At 52.7% G+C, this 17,914-nt stretch overlaps 1 protein-coding gene across 1 annotated transcript in view; it reads right to left on the bottom strand.

The window, feature by feature from the left end:
• CORO2A (coronin 2A) overlaps window positions 1–17,914 on the bottom strand; it is a 53,170-nt gene that overhangs the window by 22,222 nt on the left and 13,034 nt on the right. Inside the window, exon 2 of the mRNA XM_044265278.1 lies at window positions 2,506–2,706. Within this exon, the coding sequence (XP_044121213.1) occupies window positions 2,506–2,706 (201 nt within the window). The remainder of the gene's footprint in view (window positions 1–2,505; window positions 2,707–17,914) is intronic.

The raw sequence follows: 17,914 nt of genomic DNA, 5'->3' as shown, positions 1-17,914 counted from the left end.
CTCTCCTTGGTTTTGGAATCAAGGTCACACTGGCTCACAGAACAAGGAGGGGAGCCGTCCCTCTTTTCCTATTCTCTAGAAATGTTTATGAAAGATTGAAATGATCAGTTCCTTGGAAGTTATACAGCAATGGCCTGTAAAATCACATGAACTCTACAGTATCATCTTTATGTATGCAATCTTGTGAAACGTAGCATATAAAAAAGGCATAAAATATAAGTGTTCAGCTTAATGAATTGCTGGAAAATAAATTACCCATATATCTGCCACCCTCTCAGGCTAAGACATAAACTATTATGGGCAACACAAAGGAGACCCCCCACCCCCCCACCATGGGACCCTTTCCAATCATAACTCCCCCCTCCCTCAGGTGGTGATAGTTATCCTGGTTTTCTGGACAGTCTCTTGCTTGCTCTTAAAGTTTTTCTACTTACTTATACATCCCTTAAGGTAGAGTTTAATTTAGCCTCTATCTATCTTTATATAAACAGAAGGAGACAGTTTATAATTTCTTTGGTATCTTTCCCTCAAACCGTCATTAGGATTCACCCATGTTGGGGCACCTGGGTGGTGCAGTTGGCGGAGCGTCCTGACTCTTGGCTTCAGCTCAGGTCTGATCTCAGCGTCAAGAGATTGAGCCCCGTGTCGGGCTCTGTGTGGGGAGCCGTGCGTGCTCAGTGAGGAGTCTGCTTGAGATTCTCTCTCCCTCTGCCCCTCCTCCTGCTCTCTCTCTCTAAAATAGATAAATCTTGGGGCACCTGGGTGGCTGAGTGGGTTAAGTCTCTGCCTACAGCTCAGGTCATGGTCTCAAGGTCTTGGGATCGAGCCCCGTATCAGGTTCTCTGCTAATCGGGAAGCCTGCGTCCCCCTCTCTCTCTGCCTACATGTGATCTCTGTCTGTCAAACAAATAAATAAATAAAATATTTTGAAAAAAATAAATAAAAACAAAACTAAAAAAATAGATAAATCCTTAAAAAAAATGGTGCCTGGGTGGCTCAGTCATTTAAGCCTCTGCCTTCAGCTTGGGTCATGATCTCAGGGTCCTGGGATCGAGCCCCACATCGGGCTTTTTGCTCAGCGGGGAGTCTGCTTCCCCCCCTCTCGCCCCCACCTGTCTCTCTGCCTACTTGTAATCTCTTTCTCCCTGTCAAATAAATAAATAAAATCTTTAAAAGAAAAAAGATTCATCCATGTTGTGGTATGTATGTATGTTGTTTCTTTTTCATGATTATGTACGTTCCCTAGTATGGATACATCACGATTTATTTATGTAATACTTCGGACATTTGAGTTTTTGCAGTTCGGTGACAATATGAACCACAAAGCTACGCACAGTGTCGTCACTGCGTCCTGGTGCACAGAAACACTGCGTGGACATACCTCGCAGCGGAATCTCGGGGTCGCAGGGTGTGTGTATTTTCCTCTCCACTAGAAACTGCCACATGTGTTTCCAAAACACAGGCGACAGTTCACCCTGTCCCCAGAAGCATCTGAGAGTTTACGAGCTCCGCATCCTCACCACCACTCACGATTCCTAGCTCCTCACATGTTCCCCGATCTGGTGGTCGTGGTAGTATCTCATTGTGGGCTGCTGGTGAGATACTCCTCAAGGGGGATTTAAGATTTCTCTTTTGTAACTGATTTCTAATTCAGTTCCATTTGGACCAGAAAACCCAGTGTATGAGATTCTATTTTGTATTTATGATTTTAACTTCTGAAGTCCTTCATCGGGGGGCGGGGGACAGGGTATCTAAGCCTGTTGTTCCTTGTTTCAGCTGACTCTAATTCATGGTGGCTCACATGCCTGACTTCACTCTGTAGGAGTTCTGTCCACATATGGGATGCTTTCCTCTGGGGACACTCCCTGTCTGGCTCTGCTGGGAACGAGAGGCACTAGTAGCCAGCATCCCGCTAGTCCCTTTGGACGTTCTGCCTTGAGCCGACTCAGGCTTGGTTGGATCCTGAAAAGGTCTGCTGTTAGGTTAAGTTATATGAAACTACCCCTTTGGGGTTAAAAAAAAAAAGTGAAACATCAGCAATTGCATATAGTGTAACCTATACTGGTAACCTTTGCCTACAGGACAAGCTACTGCTTTCTGTTCGCTTCCCGCTTCCCTCTCTCAGACTGTTGACTCAAGATTTGCTTCTTTTTGTTGGGGAGGGGAGGTGGCTTTGGCCATTTCCCCAACGTCTTGTGAGCCTGGCAATGCATTACAAATTATATCTGATTCGGGAGTGAGCTATTTTGCTGTGGGGTGGAAGACAGGTCTTGGGAGTAGCTAGGCAACTGCTAAAAGAAGAAATCCCAGGATACGTATCTTTTTTTCCCAATGAGGAACCCAAGGCTCAAAGAAGTGAAAGAACTCAAGGTCACATGGCTGGCAAGAGGCAAGGTTAGGATCTGAAGCCACACGTGAGACCAGAAACCCAGGCTCTTTCTACTTCCGCTGTCTACACCATCTCCAGAGGGCTGTGTGGGCCCGAAGCTTAGCCGGTGGCCTTACCTGGTTCAAGGGAATGACGAAGAAGGCCCCCCCACAGGAGCACTCAGTCACGACTGCAATGAAACAGGGGTTCACGGCGCAGAAGTGGTTGTCTTGGACGCTGTGGGTGATGGGCACCGAGTCGTAGCAGTTCTCCTTGCTGGCTGGTTTGCCAAAGACGTGGCGAAACTTGGAGCTCCGGTACTGGGAATGCCATGACATCTGTGGGAAACGAACAGGACAAGGCGTGAAGCGTGAGGCTCGTGGTGCTGACAGCGGGACACCTGGGGAGCCCCTCTGGAGTGGGCAGGACCAGGGCAGCGGTCAGCTCTATGTGGACAGGGCGCTCTCAAGGGCAAGCAAACGAACAGGATGTCATTGTGGCGACTTCTGTGGCTCTGGTGAGATGGTGTATGATTATCCCCGACCTGTTTGCTTGTCCTCTCTTCACCTGTCGATCCAAGGGGCAGAAACGCCAGAGAGAAAACTCCCATTTCCTATCGGCCCACCCCACTCCAGCCCAGCGATGTGGGTCACATTGTGTCCTCTGGACCCAGCCTGCCTGGGCTCCAATTCCAGCTTTGCCTCTTACCGGCTGGGTGAGCAAGTGACTTAACTTCTTTGGCCTCAGTTTTCCCATCTGTAAAATGGGGATCACAAAATCATCTGTCTCACAGACTTGTCGTGAGGACCAAATCACAGGTTCCTTGATCTACAGTCATAATTACTACCACGATTATCGTCCAGGCATCTTGAGCTTCCCTAGCTCCTCATTCGGCCCCGTATTTGTTCACTCTAGTTACTGAGCGCCACTGTGTGACGAGGCCCTGTATCTGGCACTGGGGATTTGGAGAGAGTAAGCCTGAGCCCACCTTAGAGAAGTGAAGAATCCTGTGGGAAGATGGGCCACTGGGATCCGGGGTACTACAGATAATAATAAAGGTTAGTACATGACAGTCTGGGAGGGCTTCCCAGAGGAAATGACAAGTGAGTTATGATTCGAAGGATGAGTAGGAGTTGGCCATGTTGGCGGTGAAAAAGGTAAGGTGGGGGGAAGATGTCCCAGGCAGATGGAACAGCCTGAGCAAAGGCCCTGAGAGAGAAGCAAACATGGAATGTTTGAGGAATGACACGTGGTTTTATAATATTAGAAAGGAAATGTGAGAAAGAAAAAATATATATATATATGCATATACACACATAAACATGGATATGGGATGATGGGAGTGAAGAGAGCACAAGCCGCAGGGGTGAGCATGGCTAGGCCATGGATGGCAGAAAAGGGTCTCAGCTTCATGAATGGCCAAACATACGTGGTCTTCCAGCCTTGCTGCGGCCTGGGTCAAACCCCTGACCCCAGGCTCTGGCCCCACTGGGTCTACCCATCCACACTCCTCATCTAGGCCAGAGAGAGCCTTCTGGACACCAAGCCTAGCTGTATTCCTCACCCTCCTCCCCTACCTGAGCTCACCCTTGGTCACTCTGGACTGACTACCGCCCTACAAAGGCCAAAGCCAGCCTGGCACTCAAGGCCTTCCAGTGAGGTTCCCCTCCGATATTTCAAGATGCACCTTTTCTTGCTCATCTTTTAAAATGTACTTTCTGGGGACGCCTGGGCGGCTCAGTTGGTTGGACGACTGCCTTTGGCTCAGGTCATGATCCCGGAGTCACGGGATCGAGTCCTGCATCGGGCTCCAGTCCCGCATCGGGCTCCCAGCTCCACGGGGAGTCTGCTTCTCTCTCTGACCTTCTCCTCGCTCATGTTCTCTCTCACTGTCTCTCTCTCAAATAAATAAATAAAATCTTTAAAAAAAAAAAATGTACTTTCTGGGGGCGCCTGGGTGGCTCAGTGGGTTAAGCCGCTGCCTTCGGCTCAGGTCATGATCTCAGGGTCCTGGGATCGAGTCCCGCATCGGGCTCTCTGCTCAGCAGGGAGCCTGCTTCCCTCTCTCTCTCTCTGCCTGCCTCTCCATCTACTTGTGATTTCTGTCTGTCAAATAAATAAATAAAATCTTTAAAAAAAAAATAAAAAAAAATAATAAAATGTACTTTCTGGATAAAGAACCTTCCAGCTTCCTTTGTACCTGCTCTTGCATTTCCAGTCCCTTGTCTTCCCCCTCTGCTTGGCCTGCTTTTCCCAGTAATCCCTGTACCCATCTCCACAAGTCCGAACCCTCCCTTCTCCAGCACCCAGGGCCCTCCTCCAGAGTCTTCCTTGCTACCTCAGGTAACAGAGCCCCGGTCCTCTCCTCTCTTCTACCCCCACCAGCTGTGTCTCCTGCCTGCCCTCAGGCCCCTGACACTGCCTGCCCTGATTCCTGTGTCTGGTGTCAGGGGTCACCTACTCTGCCACCAGCAGGTTCTTCAGAGAAAGGCCTGGAGCTCTGCTGCAGGAGTGCCCAGCACAGAGCTCTGCTCACTCCCAGTTTCTAGGAAATTCCCAAGGGCAGGCATGGTTGGCTGGGCACCCCTAGGGTTAGCACAAAGAAAGCATCTGCTCTGTGGTTAAGTTCAAAGGCACAAGATTAAACTGTTGACCTCAAGAGGTCATGGTGGGGGCGCCTGGGTGGCTCAGTGGGTTAAGCCTCTGCCTTCGGCTCAGGTCATGGTCTCAGGGTCCTGGGATTAAACCCCATGTCGGGCTCTCTGCTCAGTGGGGAGACTGCTTCCCCCTTTCTCTCTGCCTGTCTCTCTGCCTACTTGGGATCTCTTTCTCTGTTAAAAAAATAAATAAATAAATAAAATCTTTAAAAAAAAAAAAAAAGAGGTCACAGTGACTGGGGGTCTGACATGTGAGCCAAACCCTCCACAGGAAGCCCACCAGCCTCCTGGGACAGATCTGTCCTGCGTAGCTCAGACATTTCAACTCTCTTTTCAGGAGATACATTTGCTAGAGCTCCAGGAAGCCGCCCAGAATGCAGGGAGAGACTAACTGACGTCCATCCAGTCCCAGAAAGGATGTAAGAAGTCTTACAGAAGTGGAGAGCACGCAAGATAGAAGCACAGGGAAAAGCCATGGTGAGGCAATGGGGACAGAGGGAAAATGCAGGAACAAAGAGATCACCCGAGATTCGGGGGAGCTGAGCTACTGAATGTGTGCTGTCAGGTCCGCCACACAGTGGAGGTGCTCCTCCAATGTGGGTCTGAGCCTCCCAGTGGCCAATTCGATAAGGGAAACCAAGTTGGAAAGGGATTTAATCAGTGTGTGGAAGATATAAGATACATGCTAGGCGTAGCCCATCTTTTCTCTGCCCTGCGTCCTGAGGGAAATGGGTCCTGGGCACCTTCTTACAAAAGAACAGCAAAGACCAAGATGTCCCTAGGCTCTTGGTCATTACATAGCAGCTGAGGAGCTGCCTTGGGCCAGGGCTCAGGGTAGGAAAGCAGCGGGCAAGTCAGCAGGCTCAGCTCCAGGCCCCCCAACTCTGCCTCACCTTCAGCAGCCGCAAATGTTGAACATACGGTGCGACAGAGACATAAACTGGCAGAGCGAACCACTGAGCAAATGGGGCTGTTTGTCCCCGAGGGCAGTCTATCCATCCCAACACCCTGCTCCGAGCAGCTCCAACCAGTGGTAGCCTGGCGATGGCCGCCTATGCTCAGTGTGGCTGGAGCACAGGAACCCAGGGGGAGAGGTGGCCAGGGAGGCAGGACTCACGTCATCTCAGGAGCCATGGAAAAGGACTTAAACTCTCAGGGCAAGGCAGAGCTGCTGTAGGGATTCCAACAGGGACCGAGGAGCTGAGCTCACTTTTGGGTGATTCCCTTGATTGCCAAGAGCAAGACAGCATGGAACAGGTGAGAGGTGAGGATCACCGGGGCTGAAGCAGGGCAGAGGGGACAGAGAAGGGGGACAGGTCAGTGGAAAAGCAAGGCGGGGGGGATAAACTGGCGTTTGTGTCAAGTGCTGTGGGCGGTGGGGTAAGAGGGCCGGTGGTGGCTGCAGAAATCACCTTGACCCGAGTGGCATCACCCGTCTGGGCCCCTCCTGCCACCCCTGGTGCTCCCCCTTCACAGCCCGGCGCTCGGCCCCACACTTGAGGGATGGCTCCCCGCCCAGGGTCAGGGTCAGGGTCAGGAGGCCTCAAGAGGCCCGGGCAAGGACGCTCCTTCAGCTCAGTCACTCCACGGCAATGACAACTCACAGTTTTCAGGGTGCTTGCTACGTGCCAGGTGGCATTCCCCATGCTTCCCTGTATGGACTTAACAGGTAGCTGCTACCCTGCTCTCCAGTACAGAGGCAGAGAAGTTGAGGCAGAGAAGCAAAGGAGAACCCACGCGAGGTCACACAGCGAGCAAGCTGGAGCTGAGGGCTGAAGGGAGCCCCCCCACCCCCCGAGCCTCCAGCTCCAGGTTCCCGCAGATAATGACGGTGATGAGGAGTCTCGTTCCTACCCATCCCATGCTGGATCTCGCCTCAGCCCGGAAGCAGAGGCATCACGACCGTTCTGACCACCACTTTACAGAAAAGTAAAATAAGGCTCAGGAAACTATGCGGACACCTTCTGGAAAGAGGGCTCTTTGCTTCTACTGTTGAAGCCAGGGACTGTGGAACAGTGACAGAAAGCTAAAACTGTGTTCACGACCTTCTGTCCCCTTGCCCCCAACTCCACTCCCCACTCTACACCACCCTACCCCACCCCGGGCGCCTTATCTCCCCTGGCAAAGTTCTTCCAGACCTGTTGCCTCAGACAGAAACGTGCAGAAGTAGGGCATGGGGCCAAGCCTGGCCGTCTCTCCCTCTGCCCGCAGTATGGGAGTGTGCACCCATATATGTGGGTGAAGTCTGTGCAAATGTGTGCTGTGTGCAAATGCGTGCATGAGTGCAGCATTCACCATAGGCACGGGTGTGCAAGCACATGGGCATCTCTTTGGGTGTTCGGTGCATCTGGGCGTGCATGGGTGTTATCTGTGCATAAATGAATTTAGGGACTCAGCATTTCAGAGAATGGATTTTATTTCCCCCACAAGCAGGCACTTGCCTGGAAATGTGGACTGCAGTGGGCCCTTGGGACCTGGACGGCCCTCGCCCATGGGCTGGGCCAGAAGGGCCTATCTGGGCGAGATTTAGCCCATGCCACCAGTCCCGTCCTGCCTGGTGCCATCCAGTGGGCCCACATCAAAGCCACAGCATGCCTTTCTTAGGTGTGGCAGGCTGGCTCACTGGGGCACAAAGTGTGTGGGGGGGTGGCTTGTGTGGCTGCTATCCCCATGCGTGTATAGCAGGCCTGATGCCACGGGATTAGGCTTTGTGGGCTGCAAATTCCCTGCCCCCCCCCACCAAAAGATTAGTCATCTCTGGGTTTTAACATCCCATTGAGTTTATTTCTTAATGCCTGAGAGAATGGCTTGCTGCCTGTCCCATCCCTTCCAGCTCCCCTGCTAGGTAGGTGCAGGGTCTTGTCCCACTTGAGGGCAAAACCGAGGAGCCGGGGAAGTGCCTTGACCAAGATCACACTAACAGGAGCAATGGGAGGTGGGAAGCAGAAGCCAAGGCTTGCCCCAGAGGCCCCTCTTCCTGCTACACCTTCCTCTCTGATGAGTGTGACACACACACACACATACACACCCCTTTCCCACTGGGCCCCCCAAGGCCTGCCTTCCCAGCCCAACCAGGTCTCACTGCAGGACAAGGGTTAGCTGCGGGGTGAGCTGGGTGTGGCACAAACTAGCATTATGGATTATTCTTTAATTGCCTGTTCCTGGCCTCAGGGAAAGCGTGACTTGACCTAATTTAGCATTAGACTCAGGCGAGGGTAGGGGTCTGGTGCTGCTGGTTACTATGATCCCTTTGTAAGCTTGTGGTTCCTCATGGAAGATTTGAAGTGTTACTTGTTCTCTTAAGACCTGCCCTGTGCTTGTGCCTCAGGAGGTAAAAAATCACCATGCTTAGGTCAATGCAGTTAACAGAGGGGAACTAGAACCATGGTTTCCTAGGCTTAAAAAAATGAAAAAAGGGGTGCCTGGGTGGTTCAGTGGGTTAAAGCCTCTGCCTATGGCTCAGGTCCTGATCTCAGGGTCCTGGGATCAAGCCCCGTATCGGGCTCTCTGCTCAGTGGGGAGCCTGCTTCCTCCTCTCTCTCTGACTGCCTCTCTGCCTACTTGTGATCTCTGTCAAATAAATAAAAATCAAAATCTTTAAAAAAAAGAAAAGAAAAAGAAAAAGAAAAAAGACTACGGTAAGAAAAAGAATACTCTGAAAGTGATCTACAAAGACCAAGAGTTAACAAACACCTAATTATGGGTGGGTCCCTCACCTTGACTCCAATTCCTGACCAAACTATTATCCATCATAGAGCTTATCCTGATCCGACCTTGGCTCCAAACTTGACAGGAAATCTTCTTTCTCTTTCATCCTGAATCCTTATCAGGGCCTCTGATTCACCCCTGAAGGAGGCAGGACACCTGGATCAGGAAGCAAGGCCCAAGTGAGGTTAAGGCACCCTGCTGTCCACACGTGTCTCTGCTTAACCAGCCATTCCCAAGGAGGCTTCCTTTCTCACCAGGCAGAAAGAAGAAACCACAGGTCTTAGTGACCCCCTCCTAGTGAGAATTTTATCCACAGTTTCTGCTCACGAGTTTCTGTTCATCTGAGGCCAGGCCCTGGTTTATTTGTCACTTCTTGGCATAATCTCTATTTTTGCCTTCCACGGGCCAGCAACAGGGTCTGCAGTGACACATTGGGAGCCAGGGACCTGGGGCCTCAGGGTCTCACCCCACTGGCTGTTTTCTTCCTTCCTTCAGAGGGAGAAGAGGCCTCGTTGCTCTCCACAGAAGCAGGGGGATCACCTGTCCTGGCTTGCCCGGGATGTGGGGAGAAGAGTTGGGGGATGTACTCCTGATGCTAAAATGGAAAATGCCTGGGAAAGTCCTGGGCAAACAGGGGCAAGTTGGGCACCCCACCAACCTCAGGGGTTTCCAGAAAACTGTTATCTGATTCACAAACAACGATTCTGAGTCACTTGTAACCTTGACTCTGGCAACCTGCTCACTGAGGCCCAACATCCTGAACCAGAACACGGCACTTTCAAACCAGAACACAAGGTCTGTCAAGGAAGGTGAAGCTGCCTTAATTCAATCAGCAAGCTTCATCTGCTGTTGGTGCACTGCTTCTTCTGGGCCAGGCCTCGTGCTGACACCGGGGTGCACGGACGGGGGATGGGCAGTGCTGTCCCTGCTCTGCGCCTGTGGACGCCACCCAGAGACACGGCTGAGGGCAGGAAGTTGGGAGATGGCGTGATCTTAGCCTGCTAAAGCACGGGGTCGCGGGCTGCGACTTTGAAGGCACACGAGCATAAGGGACATCAGATCACTGGGTGTGGGACCCCCACCCCGGCTCTGTCTGACACGGGGCCCTTGTGGCTTCTAGATTAAAGTCACAATGAAGTACAAGGAAATAAAATGTAAAATGCAGCTCCTCCATCACCTTTGCAACGTTCCACATGCCCTACATGTGGCTACTGGGTACCCAGTTAACAGTGTAACTATAGAGTAGGTCCCCCACACCTATGTGACTTTGGGTGGGTGATTTCACATGTCTGTTCCCTCACCAGCAAAATTCAGCACAGTAACAACTAACAGCTACCGCATCGCTTACTTTGCACGAGATAGCCTCCGTGTCCTAACTCAATGCTCAAAGCAATCCCCTGTTATCATCCCATTTTTACGGAGGAGAAAGCTGGGGGCCCAGAGAGGTTAAGCAGCTTGTCCAAAATCACACAGCGGCTGAGGTTGGCATTTGAAGCCAAACTGTTGAGTCCTGGGTCCACAGTCTCTCACAGCACTCCCAGGACAATTAAATAAGATAATCCACACAGCATATGGAGTGATGCTGGGTGCATACTTAGTGGTCAACACGTTTGCTGTTAAGACTGCTGTGGTCCCAAATTTACCGCACTCTAGGACGTGATGTCGTATGTGACAGGTATGTGTTGAGGGCCCAGCATTTTGGAGATCTGAGTAAAAATCCCAAACCAGAAAGTACAAAGCAGCCCCCTAGGCACAGAGTTCCTAGTGGTGGAGGGGGCAGACAAGCACTCATGAAAAGCTAACTAGTAATCCCTCTTGGTCAAGAGGAACCTGAAGAGTGTATGTGTGCATCTCCCGGCAGGGTCAAAGCCCTCGGAGGGGAAGCCGGCCGCCTCGCTCAGCCCTGTGTCAAGGAGGCTGGGGTTCCTGGTGGGTTCTGGGTGGCAGTGGTGCTGGGCAAGACAGGGGAAGCCTTGTGATTTCCTCCATCAGCACAGCCCAGCTGGCAAGTAAAAACAGCCCCGTCTCCAGGTTCTTTCTGCTGTGGGGCCCCTCCCCTGCGCCCATCTCCCTTCTTCCAGGTCTCCGGTCCTTCTGGTCCAGCACAGATGCCTCCCGGCAGGCCCACAGGAAATATAGCCTGAGTCACAGACAGAGCCAAGAAAATGCCTCTCTCCTCCTGATGAGATTAGGCCCAAGGGAGAGCTTCCTCCTGACATCTGACACTGCCCAGAGCCCTGGCACCAAAGAGGGGCAGGGCACCTCCAGGGACAGCCTGACCTCCTCTGCCCCACGGCCCCCCACTGTCCTCTACCCCTCCCTCAAGTCTTGCAAAGCCTGGCCAGCCTTTTCTCTGGGCCTCACTCCCTTTCTGCCCCTAATCCAGCCCAGGGCTCCTTTCCTGATCTCACTCAGACACCATCATTTCCCTTAAGACCTACCACCAGATCCCCTCTGTCCTCAGAATCAAGCCCCCTGCTGGATTTGGGGTGTGGGGTCCCACACTCCACCGGCCACATTTCATCTCCACAAACTCAACCTTTAGCCGAAATGGTTCATCTGTCTTCCCCTCAAAGCACCGTGTTTTCCCAGGCACACCATCTTTGCTCATGTCCCCTTCTCTCTGCCTGGAAGCAAATCAGCCCACGTTAAGTACTTAACTGGGCTCCTAGGATGCTCCTCGTTTCCCTCCACCTTCCTGGGCCCAAGAGAACCACCACCAGCTCTACCAGCCAGAGCACTCTCTATTCTATGAAGCAGCCTAGAGCATGAGGAGAGGAGAATCAGGTTCAAATTCTGGACCTCAACCTGTCTCTGGGCCTCAGCATTTGCATGGGTAAAAGGGTATCCTATGATCTACCTCATGGAGGTTTACCAGGGATTGAACAAGGTAACGGCTGTAAAATACCTTACAAACCTCTGGTACCAAGAAAGAGCTCAGCTGTGGTTGTGTTCTTCCCTCCCCTGGTCCTGCTGCCTATGCTCCTGCCTGCTCCCTCCGTCCAGCCTTCCAGCCATCCGGCCATCAGACTGCCAAGTCCGAATGGTTCTCCGCTCTGCTTTGCCCACACACAGGCCAGATCCCACAAGCAGGTACCCGGGGTGGGGGGCGCGGTGCAGGGGGACCCACCTGGCCCCTGGACTAGCTTCCACTCACGCCATGAGCCTCTCCTGAACCCCTCTCTGGACACGAGGAATGGTGGGCAGGGCAGGGGGTGCGCTGAGCCTGTAATTTTCCTAGATGGTATGCTGGTCAGGTGGGAGAGCCCTGATTCTGACACCAGTCTGCTCCCTGACCTTGGGCAAATCTCCATCCCCTCTAGGGTTTTGTTTTCTCAGGCAGGTAATACTCATACCTTGCCCGAATGTTAGGACGGTCCACTAAAGCTCTGCAGCCCACATGCACCAAAACCCAGGACTGGGAGGACGAAGGAGCTACCTATCAGCTGTCCTAGTCCTTGGAGGCCTGGGCCCCTTCTTGCCTTGCTCCTCTAGAGAGACAGAAGCTGGCTTCTTCCTGTTTATTCCCCTAAGTCAGGCCCAGACCAAAACTTCAGGCAACTTTATTGCCCCACAATCTCCTTATCTGAGAGTTTCAAGAGACAAGGGTCACTGGGGACTTTCTAAAGCCACCTTCAGGAGGGTGACAACCTGGAGGTTCCACTGCTTCCTCACCATTCATCTCCCAGCGGAGCTTCTGAATCTGTCTTTGGACAGAGAGGGCCACTGAGGCCCGGACTGGGGGAGTGCCTGGCTCGGGGTTCCACAGTGAGCAGAAGCCCTCCAGCTCCCGTTCTGGAAAGGGCACCTGCCAGCGGCAGGGGCCACCTCCAGCCCACAGCTCAGCTCCCACCTTGCCATGTTGCTGGGACCCTGGGGCCCAGGGGGACTCCAACCTGCATTCCTGGAGCCCTCCCAGAGCTTGGCTTGTGCTGGGCACTGTGGGGGGAGAGGCGACGATGACCCTGGCAGGAACTTCTGCCCTCCAGGGAGATCAGGTGGATGGGAGAGGCCAACATGGAACCAGTGAGCTCAGTTCAGGGCGAACGGGACTGACCAGGCTGCAGCAGGAAGGTGGAAATCCCAGGAGTGGGTGAGAGCCTCAGGGCAGGTCTGTTTGAGGCCAGCCTGAAAGGCTGAGTTGGGTGAGCTGAGCACAGAGTGATGGGGGACAGGGGTGCGTGCTGTAGGTGGAGGAAGTGAAAGACACAGCCAGGGAACGAACTACAAGGGGTCAGGTCTGGTTGGGGTCTGGGCAAGGGAGCAGCGAGGGCCCCGCCAACAAGGCACCGGCGAGGGCTCCGAATCTGGCTAAGGCCTTGGCACCTGAGACCACGGGAAGATGTCAGTTTGAAACCAGGGGTGTGGCGACGTGATGGCTGCCACGAAATGGGGGTCCAGCTATTAGGTAGTTAGAATGTCTGGCCAGAGGAAGTATTTTCTTTCCTCAACTTTGGGCTTGTATCTAAGGAAGAAACAGATGGGTGAGTGGGTCCTGTTTCATGGCTGGTTGTAGTCGGCTGGAGGGGGAAGCTGTGGGGCATTGGAGGGGGGGGAGAAGATTCCGAGGCCTTCCTTGTCTGGGCTTGGGAGGAAAAGAGCGTGCCTGACTGGGGGAGAGCGCAGAGCCTTGGGCTTGCTGGCCAGGAGTCAAGGGCTGACCTGTCTCCACAGGTCAATTTGAGCGACCACGGAGCTGGGAGGCCTGGCTCTTACGTCACATCTCAGCCAGCAGCTGGGGTTTTACATCAAAAAATAGTCTCCTTTTTCCCTTCAACCCATTTCTGTGCTGAGTCCCCAGATATGCCTGAGGGCCAGCCTGCCTGTTTCCTGCTCCTGCCTGGGCAGCCCAGCCCAGCACATGGGCGGGGGGTGGGGCACTGGCCGTCCCTTCCTGCTTCTCTGCCCCCCTGCTAGGAACGCGGACATAATGCTTGGCCTTCATCAATTCTTCAGGTAGCAGCTGCAACAGCGGCCAGGGGAGGACAGCCAGGCCACCATCCCCCCATTTCCAGCCTCCCTGAGCTCCTCCTGAATCATCTGTTCGGACTGGGCCCATGCACCAGGGAGGGCAGGCCGTCCACCAGAGTCCAGGCTGAGGAGGCCCCTCTGGCCCAAGACGGACTCTCCGCTAGGACTGGTGCCCGTATCTCATGCACATTCTGCGTGAAGCTTTCCAACAGCAGGTCTCAACCCAAGGGTGCACCAGAATCACCTGGAAGGCTGATTCACTCCCCAGATCGCTGGGCCCATCCTGGAGTTTCTGAGTTAGCAATTCAGTAGCAGCGCCTGAGAACCAGCATTCTCAACAAGTTCCCAGGTGACCATGAAGCAGTTGACTGGGGACCACCCAGAGCCACGGCCCTACAAGTCAGCTCTGTGATTTGCGGAGTCCTTCCTGTTGGGTTCACTCCTCACGTCCACCTCGGCGGCGGGGGGCAGTTACCCCCTTTGTGTGGACACAGCCAGCTGTGCTCCGCTCAGAGCACTTCTCTGACGTTACACAACCACGAGACAGCAGAAACCTGTCCTCCAAATGCTCCAGGAGCACACAACCGCTTCCTAACTGGGGGCCACTGGGGGCTGTGATTCTTGCCTTTCCATCTCGCAAATATTCTCGGTATACAAATGGGGGGGGGGTCAGGCCAGTCCTCAAGAACCAGCGGGTGCTCGGCAGCTAGCTTCACCCTCCGAACTGCAGGCATCAAGGTCAGGTGGTCAAGACACAGGCTTCAGAGTCAGAGACCCAGAGAGAAACCCAGACTCTCCTTCTCTAGATCTTGCAACTACAAGGGCACCGACCTCTCCCCACGTTGCTATGAAATGGCGCCAAGGCTGAACAGAGCCATTAGACCGGCGCACAGTGAGTCCTCAACAAACGGCAGCAACTGATGGGCCAGGGAGGGATGTGGGGAAAGATACTAAAACCTGTGTCTCAGTCTTCCCATCTGTAAACTGAGGTCAACGACGGAACCTAACTTACAGGGAAATGATAAGGATTCGATGAGTTTATTCCTTTAAAATGCCTTACAGTGGGTGCCTGGGTGGCTCAGTCGGTGAAGCATCTGCTTTCAGCTCAGGTCATGATCTCAGGGTCCTGGGATCGAGCCCACATGCTCAGTGGGGAGTCGGCTCCCCCTGCTTACGCATGCTCTCTCTCACTTTCTCTCTGGCAAATAAATAAATAAAATCTTTCTAGAAAACTATTTAAAAAATATAAAATAAAATGCCTTAAAGCAATGCCTGGCATGGGGGAAGCTCCGACACGAGCTCCTTTTTGTCAAGTGTGGTAATTTCAGCACCGAGCGCACACTTTTCATTAAGGCATGTCAGCAAAACCATTAAAGAACAGAATAGGCTATTGTGAGATCAAAATTTAAAAATCACAGTGGTGCTGGTTGTACAAACAGCGTGGATGTACCCCAGGGCACAGAACTAAAAATGGTTACAATGGCAAATTTTATGTGATGTAAATTCTGCCCCAATAAGAAAGGAAGAGAAGAGCTAGCAGCCCCTAGGTATCCGGCTGGCTCTCCCCTGGCTCTCCCAGGCCATCAGCCTGCTCCGCCCTTCCTGCTCTACTTTCCCCGGGGAGGCCGTCCTCCTCCCCCTTTCTTTCTTTCTTTCTTTCTTTTTTTTTTTAAGATTTTATTTATTTATTTGAGAGACAGAATGAGAGAGAGAGAACGAGAGGGGGGAGGGTCAGAGGGAGAAGCAAGCAGTCGCCCAGCCGACTAAGCCACCCAGGCACCCCTCCCACCCCTTTCACTCCTGGCTAGTGGGGCCTTCTCTGCCCACACCGCCTTCAGCAGAAGGGGCTGCTATAGGGCGAGTGTCCTCACAACTTTCCCAGGCACTTTCAGGAAAGGCCTGGAGGGGCTGTGCCTGGACAGAGGAGTTCTCTTCCCATCCCCTTCCTGCAGGCTTCCTGACCCTCTGTGGGCCTGGCTCCTGCTGCTCTTGGGGTAGAAAGAGCTGAGGAAGCAGTATCGGCTCACAGGGACTCTCTCTGGGCTTGGCTGGGATTCCCACTCTGTGCAGGGAAGGCACAGATATGTTCTGAGACCAGGGGCCCAGCTCCAGTCTGCTCTGCCTCCATTGGCTGTGTGACCCTATTCAAGTCATTGCCCTCTCTGGGCCCCAGGGCCCCATCTGTACAATGGGAATGTGCATCTCTGCTTGCTGCAGTCCTGAGGCTCTAGGGAGGCTCTGAAGGGAGAACGGGGGTGGGGGGAAGGGGGCACATGTGCTTTGTTTCTTTACTGTGTGGTATGACCACATGGAAAGGAGGCAGAGAAGGCTACAGACACAGTCGGGCCTGGCTCAGGCACTGGTCTCACCACATACCTGCTGGGACACCTTGGGTAGGCTAGTCAACATCTCCAGGTCCTAGGTTTTGTCATCCTAAAGTAGTAAATGAGTTCATATATGGCAAGCACTTAGAACACTGCCTAGAACATGGCAAATCCAAGATAAATTCAAAATAAGTAATAATAGCATTCTACTGAGTACTCACTGTGCGCTAGGCACTGCCCTACCGTATTTAACTATATTAATGGGTTGAAATGAACGTTTAACAAAAATGCATAAGGTGACCAGAGCTTACAGATTAAACCAGATGCACAAAGTGTCCATGTCATTTTTTTCTCCTCCATGTGGCAATGCTTAAAGATCTAAAGATTTGGGGGTGGAGGGGATCACCTGTGTTGGGAGGCACCCGAACCCCCTTAACAGGCTGGCAGCAGAGAAAACCTCGTGCCCCTCCCCCAAGCCCTCTGTGCTGATTTAAAGCTCTAATTCTTATCTAATCTAATTCTGAGCCAGATGCACTCACTCCTGCTCTCAAATGATCTTATTACATCTTGGGCAAAAAAGCAGGACTGCCCAGCCTCGGGGACCTGGGTGGACATCCAGCTCAGCTCTCAGTCCTCCTTTCCACACCATTCTGTCTGAAAAGTCTGAGGGTCTTGGCTTGTACCATTCTAGTGATGGGAAGCTCACTCCTTCCGGGAACAGGGCAGATCCACTGTCACATTTCCTTCTCCCACTGAGTGGAAATCCCCAGTTCCCCTCCCGCCCTGCCTCTGTTCCTCCAGCCCCACCAACGGCACACCCAGGGCCTTCGCCCCATGGCAACCTTTCAGACAGCTGAGGCCCCTGACCACATGGCCCTGCACTGGGTTCATGCAGGGAGGGGGGGTTTCTTGTGTGACTCAGGTTCCCATCTCCCCATTTTCGTCGCCTCCCCATAATGTTCCAAGCTGTCCCCATCTGACACCTAGGTTGGAGCCCAGACCAGAATCAAATCCTCCAGATGGGGGCTGAGAACCACTCAGTGGAGCAGGCACCCCCAAAAGATCCTAGATTCACTTCTTAGAATAGTAGCACTGGCCAGACCTCAAGAGCTCATGGGGTGCAGAAAGGGAAATTGAGTCATCTTGTCCAGGGACATCCATAAAGGGCAGAACCAGGAATGGGATCTGGATTTCTGGCACCCCAGCCTGGGAGAGTCCTCTAAGACATGGAACAAAGTTTCCTTTGATCCTGTGACTGGATACAGTACCAAATATTTTTTTCCTTATCTGTGTTGCTGTTCTCAGAGGGACAAATTCCAAGCATGGCTGGGGAAGAAGGCTTCTAATTGTGAGGCGCGGGGGTGGGGTGGGGTGGTCATTCACCGTAGCTGGACCCTTCTGAGACTCAGACTTTGAAAGGTGGGCTGCATTTCTCCAGACTGTGGTTTAGGCTGAGAAGAATGGGGCTTCTTAGGGTCAGGAGGGGAGACAGACCCCAAGTCTTTGCTGCCAGAAAGGTCAGCACAGCAGCAGCCCCACAGTGGGAAAGGTAAATGGGGACACATAGACTCACACTACATTCTTCATGCTTCCCGCTGGAGACAGATCCCTGTGCTGGGTTCTGTGGACCCAGAGGTAGCAATGGGGTGTCTGCCCAGGGAACAGGCAGAAGAATGGGGAAATCACACCCTACCTGAACAAATCACAAATGAGGTGATTTGTCAGAAGGGGCAGCTGCAGAGAAAGGACCAGGAAGTTAGAGCAGGGAGGCTTTTTTTTTTTTTTTTTTCTGATCATGTACTCTTCGAAAGAGAAAAAAATGAACCCCACCCACCAATATTTTATATTTTATACACGTTACTACTCTCAGGAGCTACGAGGCACAA

Source organism: Neovison vison, chromosome 9 (genome assembly GCF_020171115.1).
Source record: "Neovison vison isolate M4711 chromosome 9, ASM_NN_V1, whole genome shotgun sequence".
In the NCBI taxonomy this organism is placed as follows: domain Eukaryota; kingdom Metazoa; phylum Chordata; class Mammalia; order Carnivora; family Mustelidae; genus Neogale; species Neogale vison.
The sequence above is the reverse complement of the archived record's forward strand: the minus strand, read 5'-3'. Positions and strand labels throughout refer to the sequence as shown.